This window comes from Sebastes fasciatus, chromosome 16 (genome assembly GCF_043250625.1).
Source record: "Sebastes fasciatus isolate fSebFas1 chromosome 16, fSebFas1.pri, whole genome shotgun sequence".
NCBI lineage: Eukaryota > Metazoa > Chordata > Actinopteri > Perciformes > Sebastidae > Sebastes > Sebastes fasciatus.
Genome location: NC_133810.1, coordinates 19,473,889 through 19,492,135, shown reverse-complemented (window position 1 = coordinate 19,492,135; position 18,247 = coordinate 19,473,889). Strand labels below are relative to the sequence as shown.

Below are 18,247 nucleotides of genomic sequence, written 5' to 3'. Positions count from 1 at the left end.
TGTCCATGGTTAAGAAACAACGTCCTTGATAAACAATGCCTGTGATAGGTAAATAATTGCATAGAAGCAGTCATTGGGGTGGTTGACGGTGATCAATATCGTTTGGTTAATTTAAAGCACAAGTTTTGAGAAAAAACACAGAAAGAAATCAGGCTTTTATTCATAAAAATATTATATCAGACTCAAAAAGTTGCCCGGGCCGCGGCCCCCGTGGCCCCCCGCTTCCGCAGTCTATGCACGTTAATCCCAGTTTGCCCAGCCTCCGTCAAGCCACTGTCAATCAGTTGCAGTCTACACCCTTTTCTAATCCCCGCCTGACAACACAGGCGCCTTAATTACTGTTGGCCAATCAGAGTATTCATTAACATCATAATTAATTGACTTAATATTCTCTAAGGAATAAAATTAAAATCAAAATTAATTAAACTTTCATGCGTCTCCCTGATTATATGATGGAGAGAGATCATAAATAACAATGTTAGCCGAAAAGACAGATAGACAGATAAATGAAGAGATTATAAAAAATAAAACCAACTGGTCACGTTGTGCTGGCACATGGACGTGGTTCAGTGACTAGGCTGTCGTAACAGCTCCATTTGTTGTTGAAAATTTGCCTTCACATCAAGAATATATACATATTTTTTTCACAGTTTCCATCAGGCAGTGCATTCATTCAGTGTGGTCTTGAAATGCTTGATGTACCATTTGACAGAACAGCCAGTAGACATGTAAGAACATAATTTGCTCATCATAATGGACAAATCGGGGCCATGCCAGCTTCAATCTCTGTCATCTGTTGTGTGATGGTCTCTCTGTTCTGGGGGTCATTTGGCATGCAGGCATATTAAAAGGAACATAACAGGAAATGGTGTAGACAGCATTTATATACTGTGTAAGTTCTAAAAATTCTTCAAATGATGCAGAAATGGCCACAAAGCGCTGCCAACCACTTCAACCACCACCGGCAAATTTGATTTCTATTTAGCTGTTGTGGTGTTTGACAGTAGCATCGTTTTTTTTTCCTTTTTGCATCTTTTCCAATCATACAACAGAGTGGCAAATGGCTAGAACGATGTGATGATGTTACTCCCAGTACTTTTCCTGTCAACATTTATCCAAAGTGCAGCACAATCCAGTACATCTTGACATTAAAGTAACAGTCACTCTTTCATCCAGCTTTTAACCAATTTCAGTCCAAAGGCAGAACCCCCCTCCACCCCCGTTTTAACAAGATAATGACAAGCGTGCACTGCATCCCACTGAGAACAGCTCAGCAAACACTGCCTCCCCCCTTCTGCTGCAGCCCTACTCATAGTAATACACTGGTGTTGTCTGCCGGCTCTTGCTGACATTAACAAGATATGCCTTTCAAATATCATGGCCTTTGGGACTGGGTCAGAGTTACTATTTATAGAAGGTCAAGACTTCATGATAGTTTGGCTCGCTGGAGTGATAACTGAAAATAGAGCGGGTTTTAGTAGCTCTGCTGCAGCTGCTTTTGTGTCTGCTATTGCTCCAGGCTCTTGAACAGATGTGATCTACATAGACTCTGGATCACTGGTTTATAACTAGTACCACTACTTACAGTACTTGTGAAGTGATATAGTAGCGTGGAAATGTAAAGCGTTGCAACACTGCTGTTGGGGTTTCAGAGCAGGCTGAGGTCCAAGATCCAGTGTAGATTGCTAAAACAAAACACGTCCTGTAACTGCCCTCTAATGCAGAAACTTATAAATATATAGTGTCATCCTACAGTATGAGAATTAGCTGACGTTTGCACTGCTTTGCTTTTTAGGTGCAACAAAATACATTAAAAAAAAATCTAATATATCGCTACCATCTGCTGGCAAGGCACCCCTGCCAGCTATGGGTAGGAAAACAAGTTAGCCGCTGTAGCTGCCAGATATTATCACCAGCACGTGCTCCCTTCTACAATATCAAACAATGCTTTACACATGTGGACAGCGAAGCAATTACGTATTAAAAAATATAACTAGAGAAAGATAATCTTCTGATTTTATGTCATGTTATTATTTTAATTATGATAATGAATAACGCCAGATCGCTCAAGTCATTGTCAACTTTGGAAATGTCACATTAATCCTTTATGTAACAGTGAAATACAAGCATGCCAGAGAATACAAATAGAAAATGCTTCTTCTAAATTGGAAGATTCAGATTGATCGTACTGCTATGATCATCTATATATATGTCAATTATTGGTTACCGATTTACCATTTTATGATAAATAGATGTACTGTAAAATAGGGATGCACCGATACCGATACCGGATTGGATATCAGGCCAATACTGACTCAAATAGCCAGATCGGGTATCGTGACATTGGGGCTGATCTATTCAATTAAATTCTATGTTTATATACTATAGACATTATATACTGGAAATTAATTTCTGTTTAAGTTTTGACTAATTTGTTGTAACATTGAAATGGTTTACACTTTGGCAAATCCTATTAATTTTGAAGACTTTTTACCAAGTTTTTTTTTTTTTTATAATAAATAACAATTCAGTAAATTCATGTATTTATTTGTTACATTTTGTTTTACAAAGGCAGGAAGTCATTGTTTAAGTCAGTCCTGATGTTGCCTTACACATAGAAGAACGATCCCAGTCACTTCTAAACAGTGAGGCATACAGCTTATTAATTAAACACTGGTATTGGATCAATATTTGGTATTGGCCGATACCCAAAGCCCAGGAATTGCTATCGAGACTGAAAAAGTTGGATCGGTGCATCCCTACTCAAAATGACGTCATCATCCTCTAAGAAGACATGTAGCGCTGCTAATCTTATATCTTTGATCCAAAGTGGGCCCCTTGGTGTTAAGTAACTGAAAAGATACAACCTCTACCCTGAACATACAGTATGTACCACCCTTTACCTCATATACACAACCTGCTCCACCCTCTACTTAATATTCATAGCCGTGCCTTTAAAACGCTGAACCTGAGCCTGTGCGGTGTGGGCACCTCTCTTGCTTTGTATCTGGGCCTCGTGGTGTGTGTGTGTGTGCCTGCTGTCTTACTGTTTACACTCTGCCAGAGTCGGAGCCCTGAGCCGCTTCATCTCGTGCCACCATGTCTAAACCCTTGTCTGACCATGATAGAAGGAAACAGATTTCAGTGCGAGGCCTCGCCGGCGTTGAAAACATCTCAGCGTTGAAGCAAGATTTCAACAGACATCTCCACTTTACGCTGGTCAAGGACAGGAATGTGGCGACCAGAAGGGATTACTACTTTGCTCTTGCCCACACGGTGCGGGAGCACTTGATTGGCAGGTGGATCAGAACCCAGCAGCACTACTATGAGAAAGATCCCAAAGTAAGTGCAGGTCATAACAGCACCAAGATTTATGTGAATATATAGATTTATTAATTAACTGATTTCTTTAAAAAGTGATATTCTTTTAATGGCATAAACAGTATCACATCTTGTATTTGTGATAAAGAAAATTGCAATACTGCATTTACTACTCTATCACAGTTTTCCCCACACACAGCACAGGGGGAACACTGGCAACTATATTTCATCTGAGAACTGGTTCACACCTTTAAACAGAAAGGCCATGAATCATTTTCATAGGAGCAAGGGATTTATATTCTCCCACTGTACTTCCAAATGCCCGATGTCAGTGGAAGGTCGTGACATTTAAACTTCATCAGGGCTTCTTAGCACTCAGCTGGTATGCTGCCGTTCTTATAGTGTGTTGAAACATTAAACCTCTCCATGACCTCCTGTTCCCGTCCTGTCTTACCATAAAGCACATAGACCTTTACATGTGTCATATGAGCACATGCCTCAAAGGGCATCCGAGTTCATATATAAGCAGCCACACAGTGAAGCTGTATCTCAGCAACTGCAAACGAGCTACAGAAAGAACCTCAAAACAACAACAGGAAGCTTGCATCACTGGAATAAAGCAGCAAAAGAAAAATTGCAAACCGCACCACATTAATGCTTGAAAATATCACACAAAACGGTGTGTAATCACAATAGAGGGTTCAGAAACAGAGTGAAAATTGTATTTACTTAGCGGGAAAAAAGTGTTCCTCGCAAGATCATTAATAACTCTACTGAATAAAGAGGATGGTTTTTCTTTTCTTAACATGGGAGGACAAATTCCCCTGCTCCCCTTGGCTTACTCTGCTTGTTCTGGAAGTATTAATCTCTCAGTAGAGAGACATTTATTTCTCATATTAAGCTAGTTTTCAGAAACTGTTTAATCAGATGTCTTTGAGCTGCAACCTCTAACTCAAAAACCATCTGACCTTCTAACTGTATCACCTTGTTTCGGTGATCTAGACTGAAAGGTCAAAGGTGAATGAATCCCTTAAAGGTCTAAACATTAAGGAGGGAGGAAATCCAAGCTCTGCATGTAAGATCACATACTGCAAAGTTACTGTTACAGCAACAATTTCACATTGCTTATATGCATTCTTGGGGGAAAAAAACAGCTAATCACAAAATGAAATGAAAGTAGGATTGAAGTCTGTTAAAATTTGGAACATACAGTCATAAATAATTCAACAGATCCTGTTAGTTACTCTGTGATACGGCTCTGTCAGTTGTATTCATTATTATTTTATTGAACCACTTCACTCCCGACTTGAACTCCATAATGAAAGGGTATCAGGCTCAGGCTGACCTTTGAAGCGACCTCTACAGGAGCTATTTTTGCCCGGGCCAAAATGTTGGTGTTATGTAACACCCAAAGCAATCTGTCCCCCCTAGTCCCCTCTCCTCTGCCTCTCCTCCTCAGCCTGTGTCCGCCCCCTCCATTTCAGAGGAGGAAAAAAACAACTAAATGGCAAAGGCGAAACACAGGCTCAGGTGGCACATTTCTATGCACTCCCAACCATGAAGCTAAATAATTCAACTTGAAGATTTCTTTGACAGTCTGGGGTGGATGTTATTGTGACATTTATGATTTCACAGATTTGTACCCATCCAACACATTCTCAATTCTCAAATACCACCGTTTGGTCAGTGCCCCTCAGCATCAGAGGCCGACGCATGGAGTACCCCTCTTGCGACCAGGGACGGCAAGTCAATGTACGTTCGTTACATGCATAGGGTCCTTTCAAAATAAACTTCCATTTTCACAGGAAGTTAGGTTTAGGCAACACAACCGCTTAGTTAGGGTTTGGAAACGGTCGTGGTTGACGTTAACTTCACCGACTAGCGACTCACGTGACTGACGATACTAACGACTCACATGACTAGCAACTCACAATACCGACAAGTCTAGTGACTAACGACTGACGTGACAAAATAAGTCAATGTTTAGTTTCACACTGGTCTCCTGGTTGAACATCTGGGGCTTGTTTGACCCATCCACAACCCCTCCCGCCCGTCCTGAACAGACTCTTACGCTATTAATACTATGTGACTTGCTCTAACCGTCGAATTTTACATTGGAGTTAGTTGAAAGCCTGGTTCGTCACATTAAAGGGTGCCTCCATGCGTTGGTTTCTGATGCCGAGGGGCGCTGCCCAATCGGCAGTATTTGATGAGTTGGGAGTGAGACTAGGTTGGTCTATCATGCTACTGCGGAGACCTTTCTGTAATCCTAAATATACAATGACACTAAAATATCTCTGCTTGTCCTCATAAGACAGTTTCTGGCTGTTCATTCAGTTTGATATTGATTCAGTTTGATATTGATTATTTCTTCCCAAACTGTAGCGTGTGTACTACATCTCCCTTGAGTTCTACATGGGCCGCACCCTCCAAAACACCATGGTGAACCTCGCACTGGAGAACGCCTGTGATGAGGCCATGTACCAGGTGAGACAAAGACGCTTCATTTATTCCTCTTATAACGGTGAAATTTCCTTCTCCGACTATTGTAAAAGGGGCATGACTGTTTCATTAGTCCATGTTGTTCTCTGTTGTCCCCTGTAGTTGGGTCTGGACGTGGAGGAACTGGAGGACATGGAGGAAGACGCTGGTTTGGGAAATGGTGGCCTGGGACGCCTTGCCGGTAAGCATCTTTTCACCCGTCATATTTGATAAATTCAAACATAGTTTTCCCCTGTTGACTGATTTAAATAATGCATAATTTTATATAAGAGCCTGTCAAATGTTGATTTGCTTTTTTCATGTGCTGTGTCTGGTTTACAGCTTGTTTCCTGGACTCCATGGCTTCACTGGGACTGGCTGCCTATGGTTACGGTATTCGCTATGAATTTGGTATCTTCAATCAAAAAATTGTCAACGGCTGGCAGGTTAGAAATGAAAAAACTGATGTTAAACTTTATATTCTTGTTTCAGTGAGCACCAATAGCTGCTACTGATTCTTTTTCACAATAAAGGAACAGTGTTTAGGATCTGGCGGTAACTAGCCATTAAATTGCAGATTACAACTTTTTCAGTGTGCCAAGCATGTAGGATTGCTACGGTGGCTGACGCCAAAGCGCGAATGACCCTCTCTAGAGCCAGTTGTTGTAAGAGTGGAGTGCTTATGTGTGTGTACATGGAAAGTGAGTAGTGAAGCAAGAGAGAGAGAGAGCGACGGTGACGGAAGTAAGTAACATTATCGACTCCGGCCCAAGCAGGAAAAGTTAACAGAGTTAAGTAGTCCTTTCTGGGCTACTGTTGAAACATGGTGGTGCAACATGGCAGACTCTGTGAAGAGGACACACTCCCTATGTAGATATAAACGGTTCATTCTAAGCTAACAAAAACACAACAATTATTATTTTCAGTTGACTATACACTAAAGAAAACATACTTATTAATATTATATTCTATTTCTGCCAATAGAGCCCCCGAAATGCTACACACTGGTCCTTTAAAGGTGCTAAATGCGAGATTGGGAGCATTTCCATTGCCTCCGCACAACTCTCAACATGGCGACAGCTGAGACAGCTGCTCGCAGCTAGCGGTGCTAACAATACTAACAATGAAAACAATGGCAAAACTGCTGACAGAGCTAACAGTGTTAACCTGGGGTCGGAACAGAACGGTGGGTGCTATGCTTCCGCAATGGTGCCATCAGTCAGGACGGCGTTATCAGCTGTAACTGCAGAGTGGTAGCCGTGAGCTAGCCAGTGGGGCGCGCTCACATGCACGAACATGCACTAAAAGCATGCCCGGCTATGTCAACAAAGCACTATCTTTACATAGACAATAGTTGTTTGCTGCTATATTAAATTTCTGGATATCATATAGACACCTTTAAATCACCTGCTGGATTTGTTTCCTTTATCATTATCCTGACCTCATATTCAGTATCATTTTCTAGAGTAGAGTGTTTTCCCCCTCAATATAAATGTATGTCATTATCCAGGTTGAGGAGGCTGATGATTGGCTGCGCTATGGCAACCCCTGGGAGAAGGCCCGCCCTGAGTACATGCGTCCAGTGAATTTCTATGGCAGGACCGAGCATCATCCCGATGGCGTCAAATGGGTTGACACTCAGGTGAAAATATGATTTAAATTAATATGAATAGTAACAGAAGCTTTCTGAGATGATACTGTATATTTATTTATTTATTTATTTATTTATTTATTTATTTATTTATTTATTTATTTATCCCTGTGATGGTATTTGACAGGTAGTGCTGGCTTTGCCATACGACACCCCTATCCCTGGCTACAGGAACAACGTTGTCAACACCATGAGGCTGTGGTCAGCGAAGGCGCCTTGCGATTTTAACCTTAAAGACTGTATGTGTCTGGCAAACGTTTTCAATCATGCAACAGCTGTCAAATGAACTTGAATTAAAAGAGTCTTTTTTTTTTCCTTTACAGTCAACGTTGGTGGCTACATTCAGGCTGTTTTGGACAGAAACTTGGCTGAGAACATCTCCCGTGTGTTGTACCCCAACGACAATGTAAGAAAATATGATTATTTTACCTTTAAATCACCAGAGCTGCACTCATAGGATGGCCATGCACATGTAAACCTGGATTAGAGGAAAGAAATAAGAAGTGTTGAACACTATAGGAGCTGTATGGCTCCTGTATCACTGTAGGGTTCATCTTAACTTTCCATAATGATTTCCATAATTTGGACCCCAACTGCCTGGTATCTTTTGTCGTCAGCTAGAGCCACTGTGTGCTCTTTAAGCTTCCTCTGAATCTGTCTTTTATAGCTGACATAAGAACTGCCCACCATGCGCTGACTCCCTGAAGGCTCAAGAAGGAGGATTTGGGAGATAACCATCTAGCTCCAGCTATAGCTCATGTCAGGCCTGTTAATTTACTATATGTCTGTGCAAGTGAGAGCAGAAACAGTGGTGGATCTGATATTCTAGCTTTGTTTGATTTCAGTTCAGCCAGTGTTACAGAACACTGCTGTTAAACAATATTATAGAAACGCTGAAACAATTAGTTTATTCACTGATTAGTTCATTCAAATTTTCATCAAAAATTTCACTCATTATAAAATCAGAAAGGTTCCACTTTCTCCAATGTGTTTTTTTTCTCATCAGGGTTTGGTAACTTATTAGTTTGCTTGCCATTATTTATTTTATTTTAACAGATTAATTGCTTAAGAATATCTGATAGATCAGATATTAGGTGGAAACAACAACTAGTTTGCACACATTCCAAACGGTAAAATTACACAATTTTACAATTTCACATTGTGTGCTACTTCACATTTCCCACAGTTTCACACAGGTGATAATAGGTGACTGAGCACATACCTGTTCTCCTCCACTGGCTGCAGTGTTTGTAGCATTTGGGTAGCTTTATCGCGTTGTCCTGCTGCTTTCATGTTTAGTAATCCTCTCAGAAAGATGCTTGAGGTCCTGAAAGCCTGTTCTTGACCAGGTACCATCTCCTCCGGATAATAAAACACACCGGAAGCAAAAGAAAAGCTTCTTCTCTGACAAGCTAGCAATAAGCAGTTAGCCATTTTGTGCTGGAGAAACACTCCGCCTTAAATGTGATTATTTTTTACAAGAGGTTTGGTTTATGGCAGTATCTGGCGGCTGGTGGGCACCGAGGAGTTTAATCTCAAGTTTCTGGAGATTTTCAAATTTGTAGCAAATAATACACATTGTTAATGGTGACTAACCACAGTTGCTATCTTCTTTCACTAGCTAACTTCTGCTAACTACGAGCAAATGACGACAACAGTACTAGTTGGCAAACAGCCAATCAAATTGCAGCAGGGCAACAGTCAATCAGGCCTGTGCCATCTCTCTATGGTGCCATCTCTCTATGGTGCCATCTCTATCCATGTTTTGTTTTTACTATACTTTACTTGGAAAGTTCAATACAGCAGTTACATAAATTACATGTTCTGATTTTTCATTACAAAAAATTCAGTTAATATATTTCACAGCATAAAAATAATATAAAAATAAAATAAATTATACAACAAATAAAATGTAATGAAAGGAAAAGAAGATGAATAAAAAGAAAAAAGAAAAAACAATCTGTTAATGCTAAACAATTGGAATACATTTGAAATGTCTAAATAATCTAATAGTTTTTGCCAATTTAGAATTTTAGTCCGATGTTTTAAAATCAGTATCTTTAAAAGTAAAAGAGGAAGGTAGTCATATCATTTGCCACCCACCCATGGGTGTCATCAACTTTCATTATAAGGCTTTGGGCATGCACATTGTTGTTTTCCCACACACATTGTGAGTATGCGGCTATCCCATATCAGCCTCTGGAGTGAAGCTCAATTAAAACTTGATTTTAACTCTATACAGGCCATACTATATCCAGCCACTAATCTTAAATTGTACAATGATTATTTTTTTATGTCTTGCATTAATACAGATATATGTTAATTTAAAAAATCACTCAGTACCACTAAAATCACAGTTTTTTTCTGTTGCCAGCAGGTGGGGCAAAGGTGATATTTTTCTTAGCTGCCTTTAAAAAAATAAAAAAATTCACAATTAATAAAGACAAAATTGCCTCAAACACATCAGTGGTCACTTCTACTTTTTTTCCAGCTTAATAAATGTGAAATTATAAAAATTACTGTTCAGAAGAAGAAAAATATAACAACTTTTGAATTTCTAAGGATGCTCTGGGTCAAACACACATTTACACAATACACAAATGTAATACACTTACATTAGCTGCATTATCGTACAACTGTATATTAAAAATGGGTGCTTGATGTTACGCTAAAATGATTATAATTGCATGATAAAAAATACAGCAGATATTATAGAGACACTACTTTGCTACCACTTTCTTGTTACATTAGGTAATTATTTAATTAAAATGGAAAGATTTTCAGTTGTCCATGCATGAATACCAGCCACTATGCAAAATGCTATGTTTAATGAATAAAAAAAAACTATTCATGTTTGCCTGCAGAGCTGAAACAGACAAATATGTCTTTATCCTCAGTTCTTTGAAGGAAAGGAGCTCCGTCTGAAGCAGGAATACTTTGTGGTGTCTGCCACCCTGCAAGACATCATCCGTCGTTTCAAGGTCTCTAAGTTTGGCTCCAGGGAGATTGTTCGCACAGACTTCAGCAAACTGCCTGACAAGGTGAAGCGAAAAATACTTCCTGTCAAAAATGAAAAGATTCCCCTCTGTTCTTCTCTCTTTGCTTTTCTTAAATTGCCTCTGTCAGTGTGCTGAACAGGTTGTAGGTGGGTTTTATTGTATCTTGGGAGAATAGTTGAAATGAACAGTTCAAAGCACTTTATGGCGTACTCTAATTCTGTATTGACATTTAATAATGTTCTGCATATTCAGGTTGCCATCCAGCTGAATGACACTCACCCAGCCATGGCTATTCCTGAGCTGATGAGGGTTCTGGTTGATGAGGAGAAACTTGAATGGGACACGGTGAGGAAGAGCAACAATGGCCTAACAGCAGAACTGAATTCCATAGATTCAGTTTTATTTTTAATTAAAAACACCATCATAATGTCTTGCATAGGAAAATAGTTACATGTATGTATTTCCTCTTACTGGTGTCCAGGCCTGGGACATCTGTGTGCGCACCTGTGCCTACACCAATCACACCGTCCTTCCTGAAGCTCTGGAGCGTTGGCCAGTTGACCTGTTTGCTTATCTGCTGCCTCGCCACCTGGAAATTGTCTATGAGATCAACCGCCGCCACCTGGAGGTTAGTACAGCACATTGCAACATATCGTCACTTCCATAATGCATTGCATACAATGTGTATTTATGGCAGCAGAGAAATCACACACTGTTAATGTTCTCTGTGGTTAGGTAACAATGTAGTCATAAAATCTAGCTCTTTTTACTTTTGTAACCGAGCGGTCTTTTATGTGCATTTATACTTATTTATTATGTGAAATAAGGAAACGATGAGACGGAGGCTTGAACATGCTGCCGTCTTTACTTGTCCCATCTCCAGACTCCCACGTGCTAGTCACAGTAGCATCACGTTATAAACATTACACTTCCTCTTTCCCTTCACAATCAAACCTCAGTACACGCTTGTATTTGCTAACAGGAAGGAAGTCCAGCTTGAAGTGTTTCAATAACAGTCCATTCAATAATAAAGGTTACACTTTTATCTGTGTGGCTGACCACAAGTTAAGGAAGGTGAATAATGTCAAAGCTCGGTGCAATCAATGAATTTGTCAGAGGATTCAATTTAAAGCAGTAAAATTTAAAAACAATATGAAATTAAAAACATGTGAGACTAGAAAAGCAGAAAAAACAAGAAGCATAATAATTCAAATTCAGATCATTTCTATATATTTTCTCTGATTAGGAATGTATATCATGCATATTATTCTTGCCAGTGTGGAAAGAGACTACAGAAAAACCTATTGAAATGCAAGGAATGACTTTAAAGATTAGTATGAGGGCCTAAATGCTGTACGTCAAAGAACAAAATGGTTTTCATTGGCTTTTAATTGCAACATCTGTCAGAATTAAGTTACAGTATTTGGCCCATGTTCCTGCTGAATGGAAGGAGAAATATTCCTGACATGAAGTGCTGGGCAGGTTTTATGAGCTGTAGAGTTTAATTTATCTACTTTCATACTGAGGAAAATTATCCTGTTGCTACTCATTATATTATTTTAGAATAGCCCAACGCGTTCTCATCCCACCTCCTCATATACTTACGCTTTGTCAGACCGCTCGGTGTCACTGTTTTCGGTCGCAGTAAACACGTGCTTGATATTGTGAAGTAATGAAAAATACTTACTTAGGTTCAGGCAATAAAACCACTATAGTTAGGTTTAGGAAAAAACAACATGGTTGGGCTTAAAACTACTACGTTTGTACAGTGAAAATGACACTGAACGTTGTGAACACGGGACAACGGTGGTCTCCTGGATGAAAGCCTTGTGTTTGTTGGACCTTTCCCCCTCTCGCCCGCCGTGTGTGTTTTCACTCTTTAAACTATGCCAACACACTCCTGGTGCACTTTACCTTACCGTTTAATATTGACACAGATGAGTTTACATTGTAGTTAATGGAAAGCTCGTTGTGTTTCATACCAACGCTAAGTGTCGGTATCTAACATCAACGGCCGCGAAAAAGCTTCGGTATTTGACGACCTGGGAATAGAATTAGCTGAATAGCTATGTTGAACTACTGTAATATGTATGACGATAGAAATCTACCATTCAGCAAGCAAAATAAAAAAATACAACCTATACGTTTTTTCCTTTGCAGAGAGTTGCTGCCAAGTTCCCTGGTGATCATGATCGTCTGGGCCGCATGTCCCTCATCGAAGAAGGCGGACAGAAGAGGATCAACATGGCCCATTTGTGCATCGTGGGTTCCCATGCTGTCAACGGAGTGGCCCGGATACACTCGGACATCCTCAAAGCTACTGTGTATGTCCCCAAAATGAACATTTTCCTGTAACACTCACGTGTACATGTATGTATGTATCTGTTTCATAAATCCCCATCCTCTATGATTTCATGGGCTGTTGCATCACCTGTGTGTTCTTATATATGTGATGATGCTTCACTCTGTCTGCAGCTTCAAGGACTTCTATGAAATGGAGCCACACAAGTTCCAAAACAAGACCAACGGCATCACTCCTCGCCGTTGGCTGGTCATGTGCAACCCCGGGCTGGCTGAGGTCATCGCCGAGGTCAGCTGCTTTTAAACGCGCACACTTCACACAAATAACATTAGGCTAAATACCTTTTATTTACATTTTCTCCATTTTTCTTCCAACAGAGAATCGGTGAGGACTTTATTCGTGACCTCGACCAGCTGCAGGGTCTCCTCAAGTTCGTGAATGATGAGGCTTTCATTCGTGATATCGCCAAAGTGAAGCAGGTGAAGTATTGTTTTATCTCAACTTTGGAGACATTTGCGAATAGATAATAATACATTTTCTGTTGTATGTTATAGAATTGTTTTGAACTGGTTGTCTTTTACGTAATGAAGTCGATGTTTTTGATAAAGTAGGAAAACAAGTTGAAGTTCTCTGTGCACTTGGAGGAGCACTACAAGGTGAAGATCAATCCCAACTCCATGTTTGACCTTCAAGTCAAGAGGATCCATGAATACAAGAGACAGCTGCTCAACTGTCTGCACATCATCACCTACTACAACCGTAAGAGCACATATAAAATCTTCTGCCCCACACATTTTCTCCAATTCAAATACTGTGGCTTTTAAGATGATTTCAAGGCATATTGTGTGTGTGTGTGTGTGTGTGTGTGTGTGTGTGTGTGTGTGTGTGTGACACAAAGACACACACTTCAGTGCTGTAATCTCTTCATATCTCCACTAGGCATCAAGAAGGAGCCCAACAAGCAGTGGACTCCGAGGACTGTCATGATTGGAGGAAAGGTTTGTACTTTAACGGTATGCAACTCAAAACAAATTCACAACTTAGGTTAAATTCATCTCACGCTCCTTCTCCAACTGTTCCTTTCATGCAGGCTGCTCCTGGATACCACACCGCCAAGATGATTATCCGTCTGATCACAGCTATTGGTGAGGTGGTCAACAATGATCCTGTGGTCGGAGACCGTCTCAAAGTCATCTTTCTGGAGAACTACAGGGTCACACTGGCAGAGAGAGGTACTCGCCAAATCATTGCCCAACAGTTCATGCTTTTTTCCTCTCTCCTTTTATCTGTTGTCATGCTCATCATCCTGTTCCCCCTCTGCAGATGTTTTTGATACGCAGCATAAAACACAAAATGCTTATTAGACTAATCAACCCTCTGCTTCTGTCATCTTTCAGTCATCCCCGCATCCGACCTGTCGGAGCAGATCTCCACAGCTGGCACTGAGGCCTCTGGCACCGGCAACATGAAGTTCATGCTGAACGGTGCTCTGACTATCGGTACCATGGACGGAGCCAACGTCGAAATGGCCGAAGAGGCCGGCGAGGGCAACCTTTTCATCTTCGGCATGAGGGTGGAGGACGTCGATGAAATGGACAAGAAAGGGTACGGAGGAATGAACCTTGATCAGTCCAAACGCACTACACTTTCCACTTCTACCACTAATATATTTTGTAGTTAATAAAATCAGTTCACTATACATCAGACCAGCAATACGTCATCCAGAGGAGGCCCGCATGACCACGCCCCTTTTTGGGGAAAACAATCCTGTGTCCCTCAGAGACTATAACAGAGTAAACAGAAGAAGTTGAAACATGACTCCAAACTCCTACTTTAAACAAACCGGTCATAGTAATAACGCAATGCAGAAGAGTTGCTGTGTAGCTGGTTGCACCAACAATAAATAAAAAAATGCTGATCTTCGGTTTGTTCCCCTGCCATGTCCTAAAAAAGATATAATAGAGGGACTTTACGGCTCCAAGCTATAGACCAGACCAACATCACGTCATCACCGAGGCTGGGTCCCTTTTGAGGGAAAGAAAATCGCTGTCACAGGAGAGAAAATGACGAAAAACTGTTGGGTAGCGGGTCAACCGAGGCTTTCACACTGAGATTTGAGGCACATACGATACGTTAATATTCACTGTCAGTGTGGTAAATGGCTAAATGATGCTGGTGACAGTGACAAGCGTGGCTAGCTTACATTAGCTTGAGTGGGAGGCTGCTGCAGGAATACAGTCATACGTTATAGCAGCATCAGACTGTCATCTCCAACTAAATCTCAGCCCTTTAGATCAAACAGTTAGCTATTAACACGCTGGTTATTTACCGACAACTCTTAGCCTAACGTGATTCAATCAAATATGTAAAGAAGTCTGGATAAGCAATATCCGGCCACTGGGTTGAACGGGGGAAGACTGAAGGGACATGGCGGCGATCAACCTTCATCTATTAAGGTATTGCGAACACATACAGGCAAGATCGCAAAATAATTAGTAGACGTGTATAAAACAAACGTTTGTATAACAAGAGATGAATGTGTTCGAACTTGTCAAAATTACAATCTATACATACGTCAAATTGCATTGAAGTCTGTGGGATCTTCGGTTTCCTTTTCCCCAAAAGGGGGAGCGGCCTTGACTTTTTGCGAAGTACCAGTATGTGCCGGTCTGAGGTATGCAATATTACCTCTTCACCACACATTTTTCACATTTGAGTAAGGTGATGCACAGCTCTAAGTCCCCAAATATGTGTTCTACAAACTCAAATGTAATTTGACCTTCACATATTCCCATAGGGGGGACAAAAAAGATTCATCCCTTTCTTTTTATTTGTGCCACTACAGCAAGTAATGCCTTTGCATACGAGAGCACAGTGTGTTATCAGATCCATTCGGTGAAATACCTCTAATATAATCCAACTATCACAACCTTTTGACATCAATGCAGTGAGCTCCATGCAGCAGCTTTACGCTCTCTCACAGAGGTTTTAGTAATGACCACTTTCACCAGACTCAAGTGTTTTTTTTCCACAAAAGTTGAGATTTTCCGCACTAAAAGGTGTGGCCTTGAGAAACCTGCTGATCCGTGTGTATAGGCAGCAACTACTACACCTTCATTAATGGGCCGGTTACTACAGCAACAACAATATTGTACTTCTGTTTTTCTGAAATGTGTATACTGTTTATTTCCCGTTCTGCATAGATACCACGCCTCAGAGTACTACAACCGCCTGCCTGAGCTCAAACAGGCTATTGACCAGATTTCTGGAGGCTTCTTTAGCCCAAAGCAGCCTGACCTGTTTAAAGAAATAGTCAACATGCTGATGCATCATGACAGGTAAAGACACATCTAACATTGCCAGCCCGAGGCGCACTCATGCGTACACACATACAAATAAGGACGTGTGTAAACTTGCATGAAAAAGAAAAGAGAAAACAACTCACGGCCTTTTGCATGCACACAGTACACATAAGAACACACACATGCACGCACACAAGCACCAAACGACATTGCTCTATATATCTGTTGTTTTTTCATTGAGTTATTTGTAATCCTTTCTGCACAGATTCAAGGTCTTTGCTGACTATGAAGACTATATAAAATGCCAGGAGAAAGTCAATGCTCTTTACAAGGTATGTTCATTAAAAAGCCACATTAGCCACACGGTTCATAAAGGTCTGTTATGCATTTATAGCAGGATTTTAATTAGTATGGATTAGGGCTGTCAAAGTTAACGCGATAATAACGCGTTAACGCAAAATCGTTTTAACGCCACTAATTTCTTTAACGCATTAACGCAATCGATCTTTCTGAGGTTGTAGCGGGCTGTTTTAAAGCTAGAAGATGAAGGTTCTGGTAAGTACCTCTCGGGAAGTAGGTTTAATAACACTCCAAACTTGCGCAAAATTTTGGCTAGGAAAAACTCATGGCCATTTTCAAAGGGGTCCCTTGACCTCTGACCTCAAGATATGTGAATGAAAAAGGATTCTATGGGTACCCACGAGTGTCCCCTTTACAGACATGCCCACTTTATGATATTCACATCCAGTTTTGGGCAATCATAGTCAAGTCAGCACACTGACACACTGACAGCTGTTGTTGCCTGTTGGGCTTCAGTTTGCCATGTTATTATTTGAGCATATTGTTTATCAAATCAAATCAAATCAATTTATTTTTGTATAGCGTCAAATCACAACAGAAGTTATCTCAAGACGCTTTATATGTAGAGCAGGTCTATGACCGTACACCATAGTTTTGAGACCCAACAGGATCCACCAAGCGCACTGTGGCCAGGAAAAACTCCCCGATTACTGGGAAGAAACCTGGAGCAGAACCGGGCGCAGGGCGGGCGGCCATCTGCCGAGACCGGCTGGGGGGATAGATAGATAGAGTGAGAGAGAGAGAGAGAGAGATAGAGAGAGAGAGATATAGAAGCAGTACCTGTGAGGGTTTCTGGACAATATTTCTCATTGTTTTGTGTTGTTATATGATATCCAATAATACATTTATACATACATTTGAATAAAGCAAGCATATTTGCCCACTCCGATGTTGATAAGCGTATTAAATACTTGAGAAATTTCCCTTAAGGTACATTTTGATATTTTAATCGCGATTAAATATTTTTATCGTTTGACACCCCTAGTATGGATATGAGTATTACCATGTAAGGGGATTCAGAGCTATTAATCCTATTAATTACTGATCTAATTACCCTTAATTGATTATTTAATCAATCGCTTTCATCCTCAAATCAGAACCCCAAGGAATGGACCAAGAAGGTGATCTACAACATCGCCGGATGTGGCAAGTTCTCCAGCGATCGCACGATCGCCCAGTATGCTCGTGAGATCTGGGGCATGGAGCCCACACTTGAGAAACTCCCCGCCCCCGACGACCTGTAATAAACTATCCACATGACGGCACAACACACCCAAACTTTCACCACTCACATCACAACACGGACACATTACTGTAAGAGCCTACATGGTAGATACTGTGCATCTGGTAAAAGCCCCCACAAACCTGTATCCAAAAGGGATTAGCATGAAATGCTTCCTGCATCACTACACTTTGTCTTACACAAACTTTCGGCTCTGGCTACGTTTACATTCTTCACCCCTGCAGATTCACAATAACCAGGTTACGGTGGATAAAAGACCTTTGTGGTGGGCTTTGTGAATTTATCGGTGGTATCTTTTTTTATTGAGAAATATAAACTCTTGTATTTCCACTCAGACCCATTCTGAATAAAAGCTATCTTAAATACTAAAATGGCCTGGGTGAATTTTTTTCCAGCTGTTCCCATTCTATTTCAGGGAAAGCCAGGTATTTCCAGGTAACTTAAGCAGTGTAAAAAGATAACAATTATTGAGTAATAATTGTATTTCAATGCACTTTATTTCAACAGTACATTTTATTTGGTGTAAATGATTGATTTTGCTAATGGCATTTGCCCAAAACTGTGCTCATGACATACAGTGTGAGGACA

The 18,247-nt window shown here is 40.6% G+C and overlaps 2 protein-coding genes across 2 annotated transcripts in view; one reads left to right on the top strand and one right to left on the bottom strand.

Moving 5' to 3' along the window:
• LOC141752633 (neurexin-2-like) overlaps positions 1 to 8,893 on the bottom strand; it is a 204,337-nt gene extending 195,444 nt beyond the window's left edge. The window contains exon 1 of the mRNA XM_074610689.1: positions 8,676 to 8,893. The gene's annotated coding sequence lies outside the window, so the exon portion shown is untranslated. The remainder of the gene's footprint in view (positions 1 to 8,675) is intronic.
• Positions 2,987 to 18,030, top strand: pygma (phosphorylase, glycogen, muscle A). The gene is made up of 20 exons (XM_074610699.1): positions 2,987 to 3,342; positions 5,707 to 5,808; positions 5,926 to 6,004; positions 6,145 to 6,248; positions 7,313 to 7,444; positions 7,581 to 7,692; positions 7,777 to 7,859; positions 10,351 to 10,494; positions 10,705 to 10,797; positions 10,934 to 11,080; positions 12,613 to 12,776; positions 12,928 to 13,042; positions 13,132 to 13,233; positions 13,366 to 13,513; positions 13,694 to 13,752; positions 13,845 to 13,986; positions 14,152 to 14,359; positions 15,958 to 16,092; positions 16,322 to 16,388; positions 17,514 to 18,030. Exons 1-20 carry the CDS (start codon positions 3,100 to 3,102, stop codon positions 17,658 to 17,660), a joined length of 2,526 nt encoding a protein of 841 aa, XP_074466800.1. The 5' UTR covers positions 2,987 to 3,099; the 3' UTR covers positions 17,661 to 18,030.
• The last annotated feature ends 217 nt before the right edge of the window (positions 18,031 to 18,247 follow it).